Source organism: Ips typographus, linkage group LG11 (assembly GCF_016097725.1).
Source record: "Ips typographus isolate SLU linkage group LG11, UJ_Ityp_2.0, whole genome shotgun sequence".
Classification (NCBI taxonomy): domain Eukaryota; kingdom Metazoa; phylum Arthropoda; class Insecta; order Coleoptera; family Curculionidae; genus Ips; species Ips typographus.
Window position 1 is genome coordinate 3,752,899 of NC_138432.1, and position 20,190 is coordinate 3,773,088.

The 20,190-nt window shown below is 35.9% G+C and overlaps 1 protein-coding gene across 3 annotated transcripts in view; it reads left to right on the plus strand.

Annotated features, from left to right (window-relative positions):
- Positions 1-20,190, plus strand: part of stumps (DBB domain-containing protein stumps) — a 123,739-nt gene that overhangs the window by 96,882 nt on the left and 6,667 nt on the right. For 2 of the 3 annotated variants that reach the window (XM_081989117.1, XM_081989116.1), the window contains 3 exons: positions 9,763-9,907; positions 12,249-12,484; positions 14,534-15,151. In XM_081989117.1, coding sequence (XP_081845243.1) covers positions 9,763-9,907; positions 12,249-12,484; positions 14,534-15,151 — 999 coding nt within the window. Of the gene's footprint in view, positions 1-5,205; positions 5,410-9,762; positions 9,908-12,248; positions 12,485-14,533; positions 15,152-20,190 lie in introns of those variants that run through there. The other variant, XM_081989118.1, reaches the window with a different exon arrangement.

A 20,190-nucleotide genomic window follows, 5' to 3' on the forward strand; every position in this document is an offset into this window, starting at 1 on the left:
ATATAGTTTTAAGACTAGTTTCACAAAGTTTTTGACTTATCAGACCTGAAATCCAGTTTGTACAATCTTCATAGTCTTGAAAATGTCATTTCAAGCTTCTAGACACCTCAGTGCTAGAAATTCGAGCATTTCCTAAAAATCTAGACTAATAAGTCTAGTCTAGTCTTAAAAATCTAGTTTTTAGTACTTTAAGACTGTTTTCAGCCTGAAAAATCGAGTTTTAAGACTAGTTTCACAAAGTTTTTGACTTATCAGGCCTGAAATCCAGTTTGTACATTCTTCATAGTCTTGAAAATGTCATTTCAAGCTTCTAGACACCTCAGTGCTAGAAATTCGAGTATTTCCTAAAATTCTAGACTAATAAGTCTAGTCTAGTCTTAAAAATCTAGTTTTTAGTACTTTAAGACTGTTTTCAGCCTGAAAAATCGAGTTTTAAGACTAGTTTCACAAAGTTTTTGACTTATCAGGCCTGAAATCCAGTTTGTACATTCTTCATAGTCTTGAAAATGTCATTTCAAGCTTCTAGACACCTCAGTGCTAGAAATTCGAGCATTTCCTAAAAATCTAGACTAATAAGTCTAGTCTAGTCTTAAAAATCTAGTTTTTAGTACTTTAAGACTGTTTTCAGCCTGAAAAATCGAGTTTTAAGACTAGTTTCACAAAGTTTTTGACTTATCAGGCCTGAAATCCAGTTTGTACATTCTTCATAGTCTTGAAAATGTCATTTCAAGCTTCTAGACACCTCAGTGCTAGAAATTCGAGCATTTCCTAAAAATCTAGACTAATAAGTCTAGTCTAGTCTTAAAAATCTAGTTTTTAGTACTTTAAGACTGTTTTCAGTCTGAAAAATATAGTTTTAAGACTAGTTTCACAAAGTTTTTGACTTATCAGACCTGAAATCCAGTTTGTACAATCTTCATAGTCTTGAAAATGTCATTTCAAGCTTCTAGACACCTCAGTGCTAGAAATTCGAGCATTTCCTAAAAATCTAGACTAATAAGTCTAGTCTAGTCTTAAAAATCTAGTTTTTAGTACTTTAAGACTGTTTTCAGTCTGAAAAATATAGTTTTAAGACTAGTTTCACAAAGTTCTTGACTTATCAGACCTGAAATCCAGTTTGTACATTCTTCATAGTCTTGAACATGTCATTTCAAGCTTCTAGACACCTCAGTGCTAGAAATTCGAGCATTTCCTAAAAATCTAGACTAATAAGTCTAGTCTAGTCTTAAAAATCTAGTTTTTAGTACTTTAAGACTGTTTTCATCCTGAAAAATCGAGTTTTAACACTAGTTTCACAAAGTTTTTGACTTATCAGGCCTGAAAGCCTGTTTGTACACTGTCGATAGTGTTGAAAATGTCATTTCAAGCTTCTTCACTATTAAATTGAATTCTACACTCATCGATGCAAAAAATTGTAGCATTTCTAAAAAAATTGGACTGCTTCTAGTGTTTTAAGACAGAAAAATCGAGTTTCTAATAGTAAAGTCAAGTTTCAGACTCTTCAGTAAGAAAGTGAAAAATTTTGGGATTGAAGTCTACGATATTAGTCTTTAAACAAATTTTTAGAGACAAATTAGTCCAAAAATGAATTTTGAACTGTTTCCAGTGTTTAATTGAATTCTAGACTTGTTTCAGTCCAAAAAATTGAGTTGTACACCAACTAAAGTCCTGAAAATAGACTATTGGACTCTCTTTAGTTTTTGTAAAGTTATTTCTGGCCTTCGGATCTGGATCTTCGTCTTTTAGTAGTAAAAAATGAGTATAAGGCGCAAAAATCGTTTTTAGTGCTTGAAGTCGTGTTTCAGACACGAATTTAGATTCACACAGATTTACATCCTTTTGAACTAGTTTAAAGTAAAAGATACAATTATCCAGGTAGACAGTGGTAATATACTCATTAAGTGGATATACAGGGTGGATTTACTATCATGCAAGCTGAAATTTGCTGTTTCACTTTTTTTCAATTTCATTTCAGGACACCCTGTATAAAAATTCAATTGACATTGCTGCAATTCATTCTTTGCGCTAACAGTGTCTAGAATTGAAATACAGAGTGTTTAAAAGTTTAGTTTGAACTGTCAAAATTTCAGAAACATATTAAAACCGTAAAAAAAACTATTCAAATTTGTACAGGGTGTTCAATTACAAAAAGTGGTGTTTTTTTGCTGGTTCTCCATTGACATATATAAAAGTCCTTGACCAATGTAGGCAATAAAGCGAGTTATTCTTAACGTTAGACATTACTAAAAAGGCGATTATATTATGGCACACCCTGTACACAGATTCATTCGCTTTCAAAAACAACAAGCCACAGAAGCACACGAGCTATAATCTCCCTGTCATTTCCTTAATTCACCAATTAGTTTGTCTGATATGAAAGCGAAGAGCTTTTGACTAGTATTTATAGCTTTACCATCCTATTTCTTGGTATTAGAATATCCAATAAAAGCCAGAGGAATTACTTTATGATATATTTGACGGCAGTTTCCTACTCTCAAATATGTAGTCGAATTTTAAGTTTGGGCGCCCCAAGACCTCGTAAACTGGCTTTAACAACGATAAACATAACCTAAAAATAGCGAATGGTCTATATAAACGAGCGAGGGTGTCGCGTAACTGTTAAAAAGCACAACGAAGGGTAAAATCGACCCTTCTGCGAAACAGACACGTGCCAGACCAGGTGTTTGTTTCATATTAAGATCGTCAACGTCAGACTGAAAAAAAATGGGAAAAGACCGGTAATTACACTATACATAATAGCGCTTTGGGAAAAAATTCTAGTAAATATAGCCACGAGAAAATGCTGGAAATAATTTTCAGCTTTCTAAATCCATCGTTAGGGGGCGTTTCGATATGATGTTAATGATATAGCAGAAATACGATGAACGTAGTCTATTTTCAACGAATAATTTTGCTATTTAACTTATCTCTTCATATAAGTGGTGAGGATGGTCCAAAGTTTGCTTTGAAAGAAATTAAATATTCATTTTCTGTCCTTACGTTTTCAGCCTAGATATTTGGAAAAAATCATATGCAATGATAATGCTTTTTATTGTCTATTCCCAAAAGAGTTGGATTGTCTTTCGTGGTGTAAAAATTGCAGTATTATATCTCTTCTGTAATACGAGTTAAAAGGTTCTTCGACGTCTTCCGATCTCCAGTCGCCATTGGTCCCTGTTCATCCACAGGGTGCATATTCTTAAAAGGAGGGGAATTATCAAGAGGAAGACCTGTAGAATGTGATAGGAACCCACCATTGCCAGCTTCTTCTGTCACATTCTATCAACACTTCTCTTGAGAATTCCGTTCCCTGCTTTCAAGAATTAAGCCCCAGGTCTTCTTCCAACTCTCTTTCTCTAACTTGTGTAATGATGCCCTCTCACCAGCTTTTTCTGGGTCGCCCTCTTTTTCTTCCTCCCCTGTGGTGTCCAGTTAAGGATTTGCTTGGGTAGCCTTTCTCCTCCTATCCTCTGGACGGGTCCATACCATTTGAGTTGCGCCACATGTATGTCCTCTACTAGTATGTCTGACATCCATAATTTCTTGAATCCGTTCCCTTCGGATCCTTTCCGACCTTGATGTGACTATGCTTTTGAAGTTGCTATTGTATATTCGGTGTTTATTGGGTTTCGATATGCTTTTGTGCCATAGTACATTGTTTAGAAGGTTGATGGCTCTACGTTCCTGGATGTTCTTGTTGTAGTCCGCCTATGCACACATATTCGGTTTTATTTACGTTCACTTCAAGGCTCCATTTGGTATATTCTTCAACTAATTTCCGGGTCATATACTCCAGGTCTTCGTAGTCCTGGGCCAAAATTACTTGATCGTCTGCAAATCTCAAAGTATCTAAAGTTGTGTTATTTAGTGGGATGCCCATATCTTTACACTTTCGTTCCCATGCTTCAGGCCCTTATCCACTCTAAAACCTTTTGTTATCTCTAATATCCTCTTTGCTATCTTTATTCTAGTTGTATTCGCTTTAATTAAGTTGACGTTGATATTAGTCCTCACTAGGGCTTCCCATATTTAGCTTTGTGGGATGTTATCGTATGCCTTTTTTAGATCCACATAATAGTAGGTGTATTTCCTGCTGAAATTCTGTTTTCTTTTCTATCGCCTGGATGAGACAGAAGAGATGGTCCATTGTAGATCTTCCCGCTCTGAAGCCGGTTTGTTCTTCCGCTTCAAAGTCGCTGTATTCATTTTCGATTTTCTTAGGAAGTATTTTTCCGTATACTCGAGCCATTGAGCATTGCACTGATATGCCTCTGTAGTTGTCGCATTCTTCTCTGCTTCCCTTCTTGTGGATCGTCGACATATAAGATGTTTTCCATTCGTCAGGTACGTAACTCGACGGTATATTCCCGGGTCCAGCAGATTTTCCATTTTTTAAAAGCTTTTTGTCTCCTTTTTCTAATTGTAGATGCTGTATTGCACTAGTCTCGTCTTCGATTTGAAAGTGTGGCCTATTTTCTTGCGGGGGAGGAGGAGGAGGAGCTTGCTAAAGTAATCATCCCATTTTTCTAGGGTGATATTATGTCCCTTTTGTTATCTTGTCTTAGCGACTTCAGTAATCTCCAAGTGCTTCTGTGCCTCCCAAGTAGGTATTTATTCTCGAACAATTTCTTTCCCATGCGTCGTGTGTCCTTTGGCAGATCATTTTTCGGACCTTTGCTTGGTAGTTCTTAAAAATTGTCTTATCTTGGTTTGTTTGAGAGTTAAGGAATTTATTGTAAGCCTTTCTTTTAACTTCGTCTCCAGCGTCTCCTTTACAGCTGCATGAATGCAATCCTTTATGTGTTGATTTTTTTTAGTGTTGTTCATTATCATTAAAACGTTCCTGATCTAGTTTTTCGTCTAAACGACAGATAATTGACAGATTGTATCTAGTCGTGGTTATTCCTTCTGATTTTTGCATTTCTGTACTTTTTTTGTTAAAAAGTTTGTAGACTATTCATATTACATTTAATGTAATTTTTACTCCAAGTAATGACAATTTTAGTTAGAAAATGAAATGACAGAGTTTTGACAGTTTTTATCTATATGAATAATAGCAACACAATTTCTGGAGTTCGATCCTGTCTTCCTCTAATCTCAGTAACAAAGATATATTAAAAAACATCCTTTATATGTAACTGATATGCAGTTCAGTGATAAACAGAGAATTTCTCGGTATCATTTAACACAGGGTGTTCGTTTAGTAGTGAGTGTTTAAGTGAATGGACGATATGATTCGAAAATTTGCTAGAACCAAGTCTCAAGGGGATTTGTTGGAATCGAAACATCCTGTAGAGTATAAAGTGCCTGCAATGTGCACTTTAAGAAGAAAACCGTCGAAAAAACTGGAAAATTCCCATGAAAATCTCAAAATTCAGCCTCTAACAATGGAATTAGCTAGTTACACAGGTAATTTTTAAACTTAGTTAAATCATTAGTCAACTTAGAAGCTTTGCAGAAGCCAAACAGTATGACTAACCAATCAAAGTTTTTATACCGTTGGATAGCCCATTTTACTGGCTATCCAACGTGTATAACAATCTGTACAACATTTACTAAATAAGAAAGTTATTCAGGATCAAATGAATGAGTGAATACTGGTCAAACTTTGTTAAATCATTAGTCAACTTTGACGCTTTGCAGAAACCAAACAGTATGATCAACCAATCAATATTTTTATACCGTTGGATAGCCTCTTTCATTGGCTATCCAACGTTGTATAACAATCTTACAACATTTACTAAATAAGAAAGTTATTCAAGATCAAATGAATAAGTGAATAATGGTCAAACTTCGATAATCATTAGTCAACTTTGACGCTTTGCAGAAACCAAACAGTATGACCAACCAATCAATATTTTTATACCGTTGGATAGCCCATTTTATTGGCTATCCAGCGTTGTATAACAATCTGTACAACATTTACTAAATAAGAAAGTTATTCAGGATCAAATGAATAAGTGAATAATGGTCAAACTTTGTTAAATCATTAGTTAACTTAGAGGCTTTGCAGAAGCCAAACAGTATGACCAACTAATCAAAGTTTTTATACCGTTGGATAGCCCATTTCATTGGCTATCCACTGATGTACAACAATCTGTACATTATTAACTAAATAAGAAAGTTATTCAGGATCAAATGAATGAGTGAATAATGATCAAACTTTGTTAAATCATTAGTCAACTTTGACGCTTTGCAAAAACCAAACAGTATGACCAACCAATCAATATTTTTATACCGTTGGATAGCCCATTTCATTGGCTATCCAACGTTGTATAACAATCTGTACAACATTTACTAAATAAGAAAGTTATTCAGGATCAAATGAATGAGTGAATAATGGTCAAATTTTGTTAAATCATTAGTCAACTTAGAAGCTTTGCAGAAGCCAAACAGTATGACCAACCAATCAAAGTTTTTATACCGTTGGATAGCCCATTTTATTGCCTATCCAACGTTGTATAACAATCTGTACAACAATTACTAAATAAGAAAGTTATTCAGGATCAAATGAATGAGTGAATAATGGTCAAACTTTGTTAAATCATTAGTTAACTTAGAGGCTTTGCGGAAGCCAAACAGTATGACCAACTAATCAATATTTTTATACCGTTGGATAGCCTATTTCATTGGCTATCCAACGTTGTATAACAATCTGTACAACATTTACTAAATAAGAAAGTTATTCAGGATCAAATAAATGAGTGAATAATGGTCAAACTTTGTTAAATCATTAGTCAACTTTGACGCTTTGCAGAAACCAAACAGTATGATCAACCAATCAATATTTTTATACCGTTGGATAGCCTCTTTCATTGGCTATCCAACGTTGTATAAACAATCTTACAACATTTACTAAATAACAAAGTTATTCAGGATCAAATGAATGAGTGAATAATGGTCAAACTTTGTTAAATCATTAGTTAACTTAGAGGCTTTGCAGAAGCCAAACAGTATGACCAACTAATCAAAGTTTTTATACCGTTGGATAGCCCATTTCATTGGCTATCCAACGTTGTATAACAATCTGTACAACATTTACTAAATAAGAAAGTTATTCAGGATCAAATGATTGAGTGAATAATGGTCAAACATTGTTAAATCATTAGTCAACTTAGAAGCTTTGCAGAAGCCAAACAGTATGACCAACCAATCAAAGTTTTTATACCGTTGGATAGCCCATTTCATTGGCTATCCACTGATGTACAACAATCTGTACATTATTAACTAAATAAGAAAGTTATTTAAGATCAAATGAATGAGTGGCTAATGGTCAAACTTTGTTAAATCATTAGTCAACTTAGAAGCTTTGCAGAAGCCAAACAGTATGACTAACCAATCAATATTTTTATACCGTTGGATAGCCCATTTTATTGGCTATCCAACGTTGTATAACAATCTGTACAACATTTACTAAATAAGAAAGTTATTCAGGATCAAATGATTGAGTGAATAATGGTCAAACATTGTTAAATCATTAGTCAACTTAGAAGCTTTGCAGAAGCCAAACAGTATGACCAACCAATCAAAGTTTTTATACCGTTGGATAGCCCATTTTATTGCCTATCCAACGTTGTATAACAATCTGTACAACAATTACTAAATAAGAAAGTTATTCAGGATCAAATGAATGAGTGAATAATGGTCAAACTTTGTTAAATCATTAGTTAACTTAGAGGCTTTGCAGAAGCCAAACAGTATGACCAACTAATCAAAGTTTTTATACCGTTGGATAGCCCATTTCATTGGCTATCCAACGTTGTATAACAATCTGTACAACATTTACTAAATAAGAAAGTTATTCAGGATCAAATGATTGAGTGAATAATGGTCAAACATTGTTAAATCATTAGTCAACTTAGAAGCTTTGCAGAAGCCAAACAGTATGACCAACCAATCAAAGTTTTTATACCGTTGGATGGCCCATTTCATTGGCTATCCACTGATGTACAACAATCTGTACAACATTTACTAAATAAGAAAGTTATTCAGGATCAAATGATTGAGTGAATAATGGTCAAACATTGTTAAATCATTAGTCAACTTAGAAGCTTTGCAGAAGCCAAACAGTATGACCAACCAATCAAAGGTTTTATACCGTTGGATAGCCCATTTTATTGCCTATCCAACGTTGTAGAACAATCTGTACAACATTTACTAAATAAGAAAGTTATTCAGGATCAAATGATTGAGTGAATAATGGTCAAACATTGTTAAATCATTAGTCAACTTAGAAGCTTTGCAGAAGCCAAACAGTATGACCAACCAATCAAAGTTTTTATACAGTTGGATAGCCCATTTCATTGGCTATCCACAGATGATACGTCATTGCTTGGCACACCCTGTATAAAATTGGCAATATCGATTAAATTTTGACGAATCATTGCCCTTGTGCTGTTATGTCTGTATATTGTTAGTAGTGAAATCTGGACCATATTTTCCGCGATTTTTGCTAATATTAACATTAATGTTTGTGTATGTTCGGTAATTTATTTGCCTAATGCATGTGTGTTTGTTGCAAAGTGCCGAACACAAAGCAATCATTAATTAGGCCACAATTTATGCTATAAACTATTATAAATTATAACCATACACACAGTGAGCCAGATTAGTGTTATTCACCATTCATTTTTAAAAGACAGTGATGCCAATTTTAGGGGTTTTTCCTTAATTTTAAGTGCAAATTAATGAAAAAACTGGACAAATCTAACTAACCCAACCAGAAGACCAGAACTTGTTCAAGGTCTTTTAAAGCATCTTTTTGTGCTTTAACAGATTTTTGGAAAATATCTCCCTAAGAAGACCCTTTAGGGAAAAAGTGCCCTAATGCAATCTTGTAGAGGGTAATTTTCCCTACAACTTTGCACGTTTACAATTTTTTGATATTTGTTTAAATAACCGAGTTACTGGTGGTTGAACTTATCGTTTAGGGTCTTTTAAAGCACTTTTTTGTGCTTTGACACAGTTTTTAGGGAATATCTCCCTAAGAAGACCCTTTAGGGAAAAAGTGCCCTAATGCAATCTTGTAGAGGGTAATTTTCCCTACAACTTTCAACGTTTACACTTTTTTGATATTTGTTTAAATAACCGAGTTACTGGTGGTTGAACTTATCGTTTAGGGTCTTTTAAAGCACTTTTTTGTGCTTTGACACAGTTTTTAGGGAATATCTCCCTAGGGAGGCCCTTTAGGGCAAAAGTGCTCTAATGCAATCCTGTAGAGGGTGAAATTCCCTACAACTTTGAACGTTTAACATTTTTTGATATTTTTGTTTAAATAACCGAGTTACTGGTGGTTGAATTTATCGTTTAGGGTCTTTTAAAGCACTTTTTTGTGCTTTGACATAGTTTTTAGGGAATATCTCCCTTGGGAGGCCCTTTAGGGCAAAAGTGCTCTAATGCAATCCTGTAGAGGGTGAAATTCCCTACAACTTTCTCTATTAAAAATATGAAAAATGCTGTTATCAATAAACAATTTGGGCTACCCTGTATACACAATTTTTTGTCTACAATTTTAAGCTTCTAGAGAAATTGAATATAAGTTACATTCAGTGACATAAACAAGCGGAATTATCAGCTAGAGTCATTACTGATGCCCTTTATCATCCTCTGTATTTATAAAGAGCGCCACTATGTAACTGTTATCGCAAATTGGGTTCCTTTTGTTGGGTTTAATTGCTTTGGAACGACTTTTGAGATATGTAAACGGTCTACCAGTCTTATTCGTTTAACTACGATGAACTAACCTCATTTTTTCTATTTTAGGGACGTTGTCCAGACAGAAAACCAGCATGGACGACATACTGATAGTTTCGTTACAGAGTAGCGCCCCAGCGAATTTATGGGTGGAGTATTTTGCCTCGTATTTCGACCAGATTAGCAAACAAGCGAGCAGGAAAACTTCATTCAAGTAAGTGCAAAAGTTTTTTGAGCCACCCTGTATAAAGTTAGAGTGGAAATTTGCGGTTTTAAAGTTCGGATTAAGGTTTTTGTCACCTTTTTTGCGCAATTTTCATTCTTTGCACTTTTACCGTATCTCTGCTAGGTTAGGAGATATTCTACAAAAATTATTTTGGAGACCAGAAACTATATTTCCCTGAAAATAAGAAGATTCAGTACATTTTATCTGGCGGAAATTAGAACTTTCAATTTTATAGCTCCACGTCCTGTTTGGACAGATGTGACGTGGCTGACAGCTGTCACGTGACATTATTACACACATATACGTCACAACTGCCAGGCATTTGCCCATGAAGCTATAAAGTTCATTTTGCCTTTAATTTAATCCTTCACTTTTACAACTCCACGTTACTGACTATGACGCTTTTGACAGTTGTGACGTGTTTGACAGCTGCCACGTGACTATAAAACACTTTCTACCTTGATTGTGACATTAAAACTGTCAAACATTTGCCCATAAAGGTGTAAAATCCATTTCATTCACCAGAAAATACAACTTTCACTTTTATAGCTAATTTTGGACAGTTGTGACGTAGTTGCCAACTGTCACGTGACATTAAAACATTTTTTTAACGTGATTGTGACGTCACAATCTTTTTTACACTTTTTTGATATTTTTCCAAATTTGTTTATCAGCCTTTTAGAGCTTTTACGTGTTTTGACACAGTTTTTAGAAAATATCTTCCTTAAGAGGCCCTTTAGAGCAAAAAGGCCCTAATGCAGTCTTGTAGAAGGTAAAATTCCCTACAACTTTTCTTTATAACTTTTTTTTAATATTTCTTCAAATAACTGAGTTACGCTTGATAGAGCTTGTTTAGGGTTTTTAGAGCACTTTTTTGTGCTTTGGTAGAGTTTTTCGAAAATATCTCCCTGAAGAGGCCGTTTAGGACAAAAGTAATCTTGCAAGCGGTAAAATTTGTGTCACAACTTTTATTTTTAACTTTTTTTTGATATTTTTCCAAATAACTCAGTTATGTTTGCTCAAACTTGTTTAGAGCCTTTTAAAGCACTTTTTGGTGCTTTAACACAGGTTTTACCAAATATTTTCCTAAGGAAGCCCTTTAGAGCAAAAGTGCTCTAACAAATGCTTGTAAAGGATGAAATTTACTACAACATTTCTTTCGTACACTTTTTTAATATTTGTCCAAATAACTCAGTTATGCTTGCTTAAACTTGTTCAGGGCCATTTAGAGCACTATTTTGTGCTTTGATACAGTTTTTAGGGAATATTTTCCTAAGGAAGCCCTTTAGAGCAAAAGTGCTCTAACAAAAGCTTGTAAAGGATGAAATTTACCACAACATTTGTTTCGTACACTTTTTTGATATTTGGACAAATAGCCGAGTTACGCGTGGTTGAACTTGTTCAGGGCGATTTAGAGCACTATTTTGTGCTTTGATACAGTTTTTAGGGAATATTTTCCTAAGGAAGCCCTTTAGAGCAAAAGTGCTCTAACAAAAGCTTGTAAAGGATGAAATTTACTACAACATTTCTTTCGTACACTTTTTTAATATTTGTCCAAATAACTCAGTTATGCTTGCTTAAACTTTTTTAGAGCCTTTTAAAGCACTTTTTGGTGCTTTAACACAGGTTTTACCAAATATTTTCCTAAGGAAGCCCTTTAGAGCAAAAGTGCTCTAACAAAAGCTTGTAAAGGATGAAATTTACCACAACATTTGTTTCGTACACTTTTTTGATATTTGGACAAATAGCCGAGTTACGCGTGGTTGAACTTGTTCAGGGCGATTTAGAGCACTATTTTGTGCTTTGATACAGTTTTTAGGGAATATTTTCCTAAGGAAGCCCTTTAGAGCAAAAGTGCTCTAACAAAAGCTTGTAAAGGATGAAATTTACTACAACATTTCTTTCGTACACTTTTTTAATATTTGTCCAAATAACTCAGTTATGCTTGCTTAAACTTGTTCAGGGCCATTTAGAGCACTATTTTGTGCTTTGATACAGTTTTTAGGGAATATTTTCCTAAAGAAGCCCTTTAGAGCAAAAGTGCTCTAACAAAAGCTTGTAAAGGATGAAATTTACCACAACATTTGTTTCGTAGACTTTTTTGATATTTGGACAAATAGCCGAGTTACGCGTGGTTGAACTTGTTCAGGGCCATTTAAAGCACTTTTTTGTGCTGTAACACAGTTTTTAGGGAATATTTTCCTAAGGAGACCTTTTAGAGCAAAAGTGCCCCAATGCAATCTTGTAGAGAATGAAATTCTCTATAACTTTCTCCTTTGTACTTTTTTGATATTGTTCCGAAAAAAAACTGAAAAATATTTTTTTTCAGAATAAGAAACGCCTATTTGGAAGATTCGCTGACTGACAAAATTGAAGATAGCAAATTTATTGAAAGTGCCACCGGAGTGAAACTTCAACTGGTCGTAGTGTGTCCTGGATTCCTGGATTTCGTCGCCCAGCATCCTGACGAAGCCGCCAAACTGTCGAAACTTTTAATGAACGACAGAACGTTGGCGCTGTTGCTCGGAATTAGCGATGCTGATGTTAGTGACGTTCATAAAAGTGGTATGTATCTTGATTTTAGCAAAAAAGGTCAGTTTTTTTGGGCCACCCTGTATGATGTTTCGAGTGGGAATTTGTCGGTTTAAAGCGCACTTTTAGTTTTCTGGGCTATTTGCATCTTTTGCTCTTCTCTCGGTCTCTACTGGTTTAGGAGATATGCTACAAAATTCATTTTGAGAACCATAAACTTTCATTGTTTATAGGTGAGTTGTTTTTTGAGGTACAGCAACGGAAAACCACTCAAAAAATTCCTTTTTTTCTCCTCTTTCCAGTGGTATGCTCAAACATTTTCTTGATGGTCTTTGGGGTAAATGTTGCCAAAATCTGGGTTAAGTACAGTTTTCTTGCAGTATTTGATTGAAAACGTGGTTTTTGACATTTTTGACAGTTATTTTGACAGTTGTCACGTGACTGTCTAACTGGATAGTGTTCTTAAATCACGTGACAACTGTCACAAACGTCAAAACTGTCAAACTGTACTCAAAAGTTGCCAAAATCTGGGTTAAGTACAGTTTTCTTGCAGTATTTGATTGAAAACGCGGTTTTTGACATTTTTGACAGTTATTTTGACAGTTGCCACGTGACCGTCTAGCTGAATAGTGTTCTTAAATCACGTGACAACTGTCACTAACGTCAAAACTGTCAAAATGTACTCAAAAGTTGCCAAAATCTGGGTTAATACAGTTTTCTTGCAGTATTTGATTGAAATTGTTGTTTTTGACATTTTTGACAGTTATTTTGACAGATGTCACGTGACCGTCTAGCTGAATAGTGTTCTTTAATCACGTGACAACTGTCACCAAAGTCAAAACTGTCAAAAGTACTTTTTCAAAGTGGTTTTCAATTTGTGAATCAAACTTATAACTTTGACAGATTTAACAGTAAATAACTCAGTTATTTGACAGTTTAGGTAAAAACACTATACAGGGTGATCAAAAGAGAAATTCAAGGCCTACAAACTGGTATATTGAACCACCCTGTAGCTGTCAAAATAACCGAGTTACAGGATGTTTAAGTGGAAACTGTCAAATTCAAACTTTACTGCAAACAACTCTCGGTTATTTGACATTTTAGGTGAAAACCTTATAGAGGGTGGTCAAAAGAGAATTTCACGGGCTACAAAATGGCGTATAGAACCACCCTGTAACTGTCAAAATAACCGAGTTATGACGAGTTAAACTGGGTGGCCCAAGTAATTGCCCTAATGACTTACCTTAAAGAAAATGTTGGGAATTTTCCAGGTTTTTTTAATCCAATTTTCCGCACTTTTCCACGCACAATTTCAAGAGGAAAATCACGCTCGCGCACACTGAAAACCAGCAAAAGAATGTCGTTTTCTGGGCTTTTTGCTCTTCTCTCGGTCTCTACTGGTTTAGGAGATATGCTACAAAATTCATTTTGAGAACAAGAAACTTTCATTGTTTATAGGTGAGTTGTTTTTTGAGGTACAGCAACGGAAAACCACTCAAAAAATTCCATTTTTTCTCCTCTTTCCAGTGGTATGCTCAAACATTTTCTTGATGGTCTTTGGTGTAGAGGATGAGTCAAAAATTTGAAGGTGGTTAGAGTTTGGAAATTGTCGGTTTAAAGTCCAGATCCAGTTTACTTGACCTCTTTATGCAATTTTTTTCTTCTACACTTTTTCCGTATCTCTACTACTTTAGGAGATATTCTACCAAATCCATTTTGGTGACCAGAAACCCCATTTTCTTGAAAAAGTGGTCTCTACCAACAACTATTTTGACACTCTTTGGTTTAACTCTTAATAACTCGCTTTATCGCCTATATTGGTCAAGGACTTTATATGTCAATGGATAGCCAATAAAACAAGCTTTCCATCGACGTATAACAGTTGGTTGGTTGGTTTTAGAGTTTGACCGCTAGAGAGCGTCAAATTTAAGCGAGTTATCCACCTCAACCACACTTTGATACTCTTTGCTTCATCTTTGAATAACTTGCTTACTTCTTACACAATGAAAAGGGGCTTTCCATCGACGTATCAAAGTTCGTTGGTTGTATTAACCTTAAACCTGAAACTGATTGTTTTTCCAGCCTTAACCTCCTACCACCAATGGCAACGTCAGTCAGTAGGCCAAGACCAAGACCAAACCTTCACCAAAGAGTTTCTCAACCAGGCCATGGCGATTCTGTCAAAAATTTGGAAGCAACAAAGTTCAGTAATCGCCCAGGAAAAGTCCTGTTTCTCGGTCACTCCGAAGAAGATCCGTCAGGGACAAAACAGCGTTTTCATCATTCTAACCCATCCACTACAAAAAGAAGATATAGTGAAGATATCCATTGAAAGGCACGGAGAATTGCACGAAATCAACAATTTGAAACGAAGAAATCCGTATTTGGTTAAAATCACCATTCCGGAGAGTTTGACCGACACGACAGCGATCGTGCACGTCCTGGTGGAGAAAAACGGAAGCATCATCGGGAGCAGACCAATCAAATGCGAGAGCAAATTGAGGGAGCTGGAGCAGATTTTGAGGTCGAGCAACACTCCGGTGGAGTTTATGTGCCAGACTTTGGGCTTTAGTCCGGCTGATCGAGACCATTTGGATAACTGGTTGGTGCATGGTTTCCAGAAGAATTTGCCTCCTCACTTGAATTTATTAGGGAGTCACAGCACACCTTTTGCTGCCAGCATTTCGGTCCACAAACACAGTAAGTTTTTTTTATTACTTAGTAGCAAAAATTGATTGTGATGTGTTTTAACCACCCTGTAAGTTTCAACTTGATATCTCCAACTGTTTCTGAGATATTGCCAAAAACCGTCAAAATGATTTTTTACCGGTTTGACGCCCTCTAGCGGCGTAATAAAAAAACAAACAACGCTTCATTTGATCACCCTGTACAACTTGTACAAAAAAAACAAATTTGTGACAGTGTCAGAAGAAAAAACGTCAAAGTGACATCAAGCTAAAACTAACAAAGCAATGTGTGGTTTGACAGGTCATAACTTTGGTTGTGTGTTAGCTACAGGGTGGATTTTTTTATCAAATTGTAGCCAAACCAACGCTTTATTTAACCACCCTATACAACTTGGCCAGAAAAAAAAATTGTGAGAGCGCCAGAAGGAAAAACTTCAAAGTGACATCAAGCTAAAACTAACAAAGCAATGTGTGGTTTGACAGGTCATAACTTTGGTTGTGTGTGAGCTACAGGGTGGATTTTTTTATCAAATTGTAGCCAAAGCAACGCTTTATTTAACCACCCTATACAACTTGCCCAGAAAAAAAAATTGTGAGAGCGCCAGAAGGAAAAACTTCAAAGTGACATCAAGCTAAAACTAACAAAGCAATGTGTGGTTTGACAGGTCATAACTTTGGCTGTGTGTGAGCTACAGGGTGGAATTTTTTTATCAAATTGTAGCCAAAGCAACGCTTTATTTAACCACCCTATACAACTTGCCCAGAAAAAAAAATTGTGAGAGCGCCAGAAGGAAAAATTTCAAGGTGACATCAAGCTAAAACTAACAAAGCAATGTGTGGTTTGACAGGTCATAACTTTGATTGTGTGTGAGCTACAGGGTGGATTTTTTTATCAAATTGTAGCCAAAGCAACGCTTTATTTAACCACCCTATACAACTTGGCCAGAAAAAAAAAATTGTGAGAGCGCCAGAAGGAAAAACTTCAAAGTGACATCAAGCTAAAACTAACAAAGCAATGTGTGGTTTGACAGGTCATAACTTTGGCTGTGTGTGAGCTACAGGGTGGAATTTTTTTATCAAATTGTAGCCAAAGCAACGCTTTATTTAACCACCCTATACAACTTGCCCAGAAAAAAAAATTGTGAGAGCGCCAGAAGGAAAAACTTCAAAGTGACATCAAGCTAAAACTAACAAAGCAATGTGTGGTTTGACAGGTCATAACTTTGGCTGTGTGTGAGCTACAGGGTGGAATTTTTTTATCAAATTGTAGCCAAAGCAACGCTTTATTTAACCACCCTATACAACTTGCCCAGAAAAAAAAATTGTGAGAGCGCCAGAAGGAAAAATTTCAAGGTGACATCAAGCTAAAACTAACAAAGCAATGTGTGGTTTGACAGGTCATAACTTTGATTGTGTGTGAGCTACAGGGTGGATTTTTTTATCAAATTGTAGCCAAAGCAACGCTTTATTTAACCACCCTATACAACTTGCCCAGAAAAAAAAATTGTGAGAGCGCCAGAAGGAAAAACTTCAAAGTGACATCAAGCTAAAACTAACAAAGCAATGTCTGGTTTGACAGGTCATAACTTTGATTGTGTGTGAGCTACAGGGTGGATTTTTTTATCATATTGTAGCCAAAGCAACGCTTTATTTAACCACCCTATACAACTTGCCCAGAAAAAAAAATTGTGAGAGCGCCAAAAAGAAAAACTTCAAAGTGACATCAAGCTAAAACTAACAAAGCAATGTCTGGTTTGACAGGTCATAACTTTGGTTGTGTGTGAGCTACAGGGTGGATTTTTTTATCAAATTGTAGCCAAATCAACGCTTTATTTAACCATCCTATACAACTTGCCCAGAAAACATTTTTGTGAGAGCGCCAGAAGGAAAAACTTCAAAGTGACATCAAGCTAAAACTAACAAAGCAATGTGTGGTTTGACAGGTCATAACTTTGGTTGTGTGTGAGCTACAGGGTGGATTTTTTTATCAAATTGTAGCCAAATCAACGCTTTATTTAACCACCCTATACAACTTGCCCAGAAAAAAAAATTGTGAGAGCGCCAGAAGGAAAAACTTCAAAGTGACATCAAGCTAAAACTAACAAAGCAATGTCTGGTTTGACAGGTCATAACTTTGGCTGTGTGTGAGCTACAGGGTGGATTTTTTTATCAAATTGTAGCCAAAGCAACGCTTTATTTAACCACCCTATACAACTTGCCCAGAAAAAAAAATTGTGAGAGCGCCAGAAGGAAAAACTTCAAAGTGACATCAAGCTAAAACTAACAAAGCAATGTGTGGTTTGACAGGTCATAACTTTGGTTGTGTGTGAGCTACAGGGTGGATTTTTTTATCAAATTGTAGCCAAAGCAACGCTTTATTTAACCACCCTATACAACTTGCCCAGAAAACATTTTTGTGAGAGCGCCAAAAGGAAAAACTTCAAAGTGACATCAAGCTAAAACTAACAAAGCAATGTCTGGTTTGACAGGTCATAACTTTGATTGTGTGTGAGCTACAGGGTGGATTTTTTTATCAAATTGTAGCCAAAGCAACGCTTTATTTAACCACCCTATACAACTTGCCCAGAAAAAAAAATTGTGAGAGCGCCAGAAGGAAAAACTTCAAAGTGACATCAAGCTAAAACTAACAAAGCAATGTGTGGTTTGACAGGTCATAACTTTGGTTGTGTGTGAGCTACAGGGTGGATTTTTGTATCAAATTGTAGCCAAAGCAACGCTTTATTTAACAACCCTATACAACTTGCCCAGAAAAAAAAATTGTGAGAGCGCCAGAAGGAAAAACTTCAAGGTGACATCAAGCTAAAGCTAACAAAGCAATGTGTGGTTTGACAGGTCATAACTTTGGTTGTGTGTGAGCTACAGGGTGGATTTTTTTATCAAATTGTAGCCAAAGCAACGCTTTATTTAACCACCTTATACAACTTGCCCAGAAAAAAAATTTGTGAGAGCGCCAGAAGGAAAAACTTCAAAGTGACATCAAGCTAAAACTAACAAAGCAATGTGTGGTTTGACAGGTCATAACTTTGGCTGTGTGTGAGCTACAGGGTGGATTTTTTTATCAAATTGTAGCCAAAGCAACGCTTTATTTAACCACCCTATACAACTTGCCCAGAAAAAAAAATTGTGAGAGCGCCAGAAGGAAAAACTTCAAAGTGACATCAAGCTAAAACTAACAAAGCAATGTCTGGTTTGACAGGTCATAACTTTGGTTGTGTGTTAGCTACAGGGTGGATTTTTTTATCAAATTGTATCCAAAGCAACGCTTTATTTAACCACCCTATACAACTTGCTCAGAAAACATTTTTGTGAGAGCGCCAGAAGGAAAAACTTCAAGGTGACATCAAGCTAAAACTAACAAAGCAATGTGTGGTTTGACAGGTCATAACTTTGGCTGTGTGTGAGCTACAGGGTGGATTTTTTTATCAAATTGTAGCCAAAGCAACGCTTTATTTAACTACCCTATACAACTTGCCCAGAAAAAAAATTCGTGAGAGCGCCAGAAGGAAAAACTTCAAAGTGACATCAAGCTAAAACTAACAAAGCAATGTGTGGTTTGACAGGTCATAACTTTGGTTGTGTGTTAGCTACAGGGTGGATTTTTTTATCAAATTGTAGCCAAAGCAACGCTTTATTTAACCACCCTATACAACTTGCCCAGAAAACATTTTTGTGAGAGCGCCAAAAGGAAAAACTTCAAAGTGACATCAAGCTAAAACTAACAAAGCAATGTCTGGTTTGACAGGTCATAACTTTGGTTGTGTGTTAGCTACAGGGTGGATTTTTTTATCAAATTGTAGCCAAAGCAACGCTTTATTTAACCACCCTATACAACTTGCCCAGAAAACATTTTTGTGAGAGCGCCAAAAGGAAAAACTTCAAAGTGACATCAAGCTAAAACTAACAAAGCAATGTCTGGTTTGACAGGTCATAACTTTGGTTGTGTGTTAGCTACAGGGTGGATTTTTTTATCAAATTGTAGCCAAAGCAACGCTTTATTTAACCACCCTATACAACTTGCCCAGAAAACATTTTTGTGAGAGCGCCAAAAGGAAAAACTTCAAAGTGACATCAAGCTAAAACTAACAAAGCAATGTCTGGTTTGACAGGTCATAACTTTGGCTGTGTGTGAGCTACAGGGTGGATTTTTTTACCAAATTGTAGCCAAAGCAACGCTTTATTTAACCACCCTATACAACTCGCCCAGAAAAAAATTTTGTGAGAGCGCCAGAAGGAAAAACTTCAAAGTGACATCAAGCTAAAACTAACAAAGCAATGTGTGGTTTGACAGGTCATAACTTTGGCTGTATGTGAGCTACAGGGTGGATTTTTTTATCAAATTGTAGCCAAATCAACGCTTTATTTAACAACCCTATACAACTTGCCCAGAAAAAAAAATTGTGAGAGCGCCAGAAGGAAAAACTTCAAGGTGACATCAAGCTAAAACTAACAAAGCAATGTCTGGTTTGACAGGTCATAACTTTGGTTGTGTGTTAGCTACAGGGTGGATTTTTTTATCAAATTGTAGCCAAAGCAACGCTTTATTTAACCACCCTATACAACTTGCCCAGAAAACATTTTTGTGAGAGCGCCAAAAGGAAAAACTTCAAAGTGACATCAAGCTAAAACTAACAAAGCAATGTGTGGTTTGACAGGTCATAACTTTGGCTGTGTGTGAGCTACAGGGTGGATTTTTTTATCAAATTGTAGCCAAAGCAACGCTTTATTTAACCACCCTATACAACTTGCCCAGAAAAAAAAATTGTGAGAGCGCCAGAAGGAAAAACTTCAAAGTGACATCAAGCTAAAACTAACAAAGCAATGTGTGGTTTGACAGGTCATAACTTTGGTTGTGTGTGAGCTACAGGGTGGATTTTTTTATCAAATTGTAGCCAAATCAACGCTTTATTTAACCACCCTATACAACTTGCCCAGAAAAAAAAATTGTGAGAGCGCCAGAAGGAAAACTTCAAAGTGACATCAAGCTAAAACTAACAAAGCAATGTGTGGTTTGACAGGTCATAACTTTGGTTG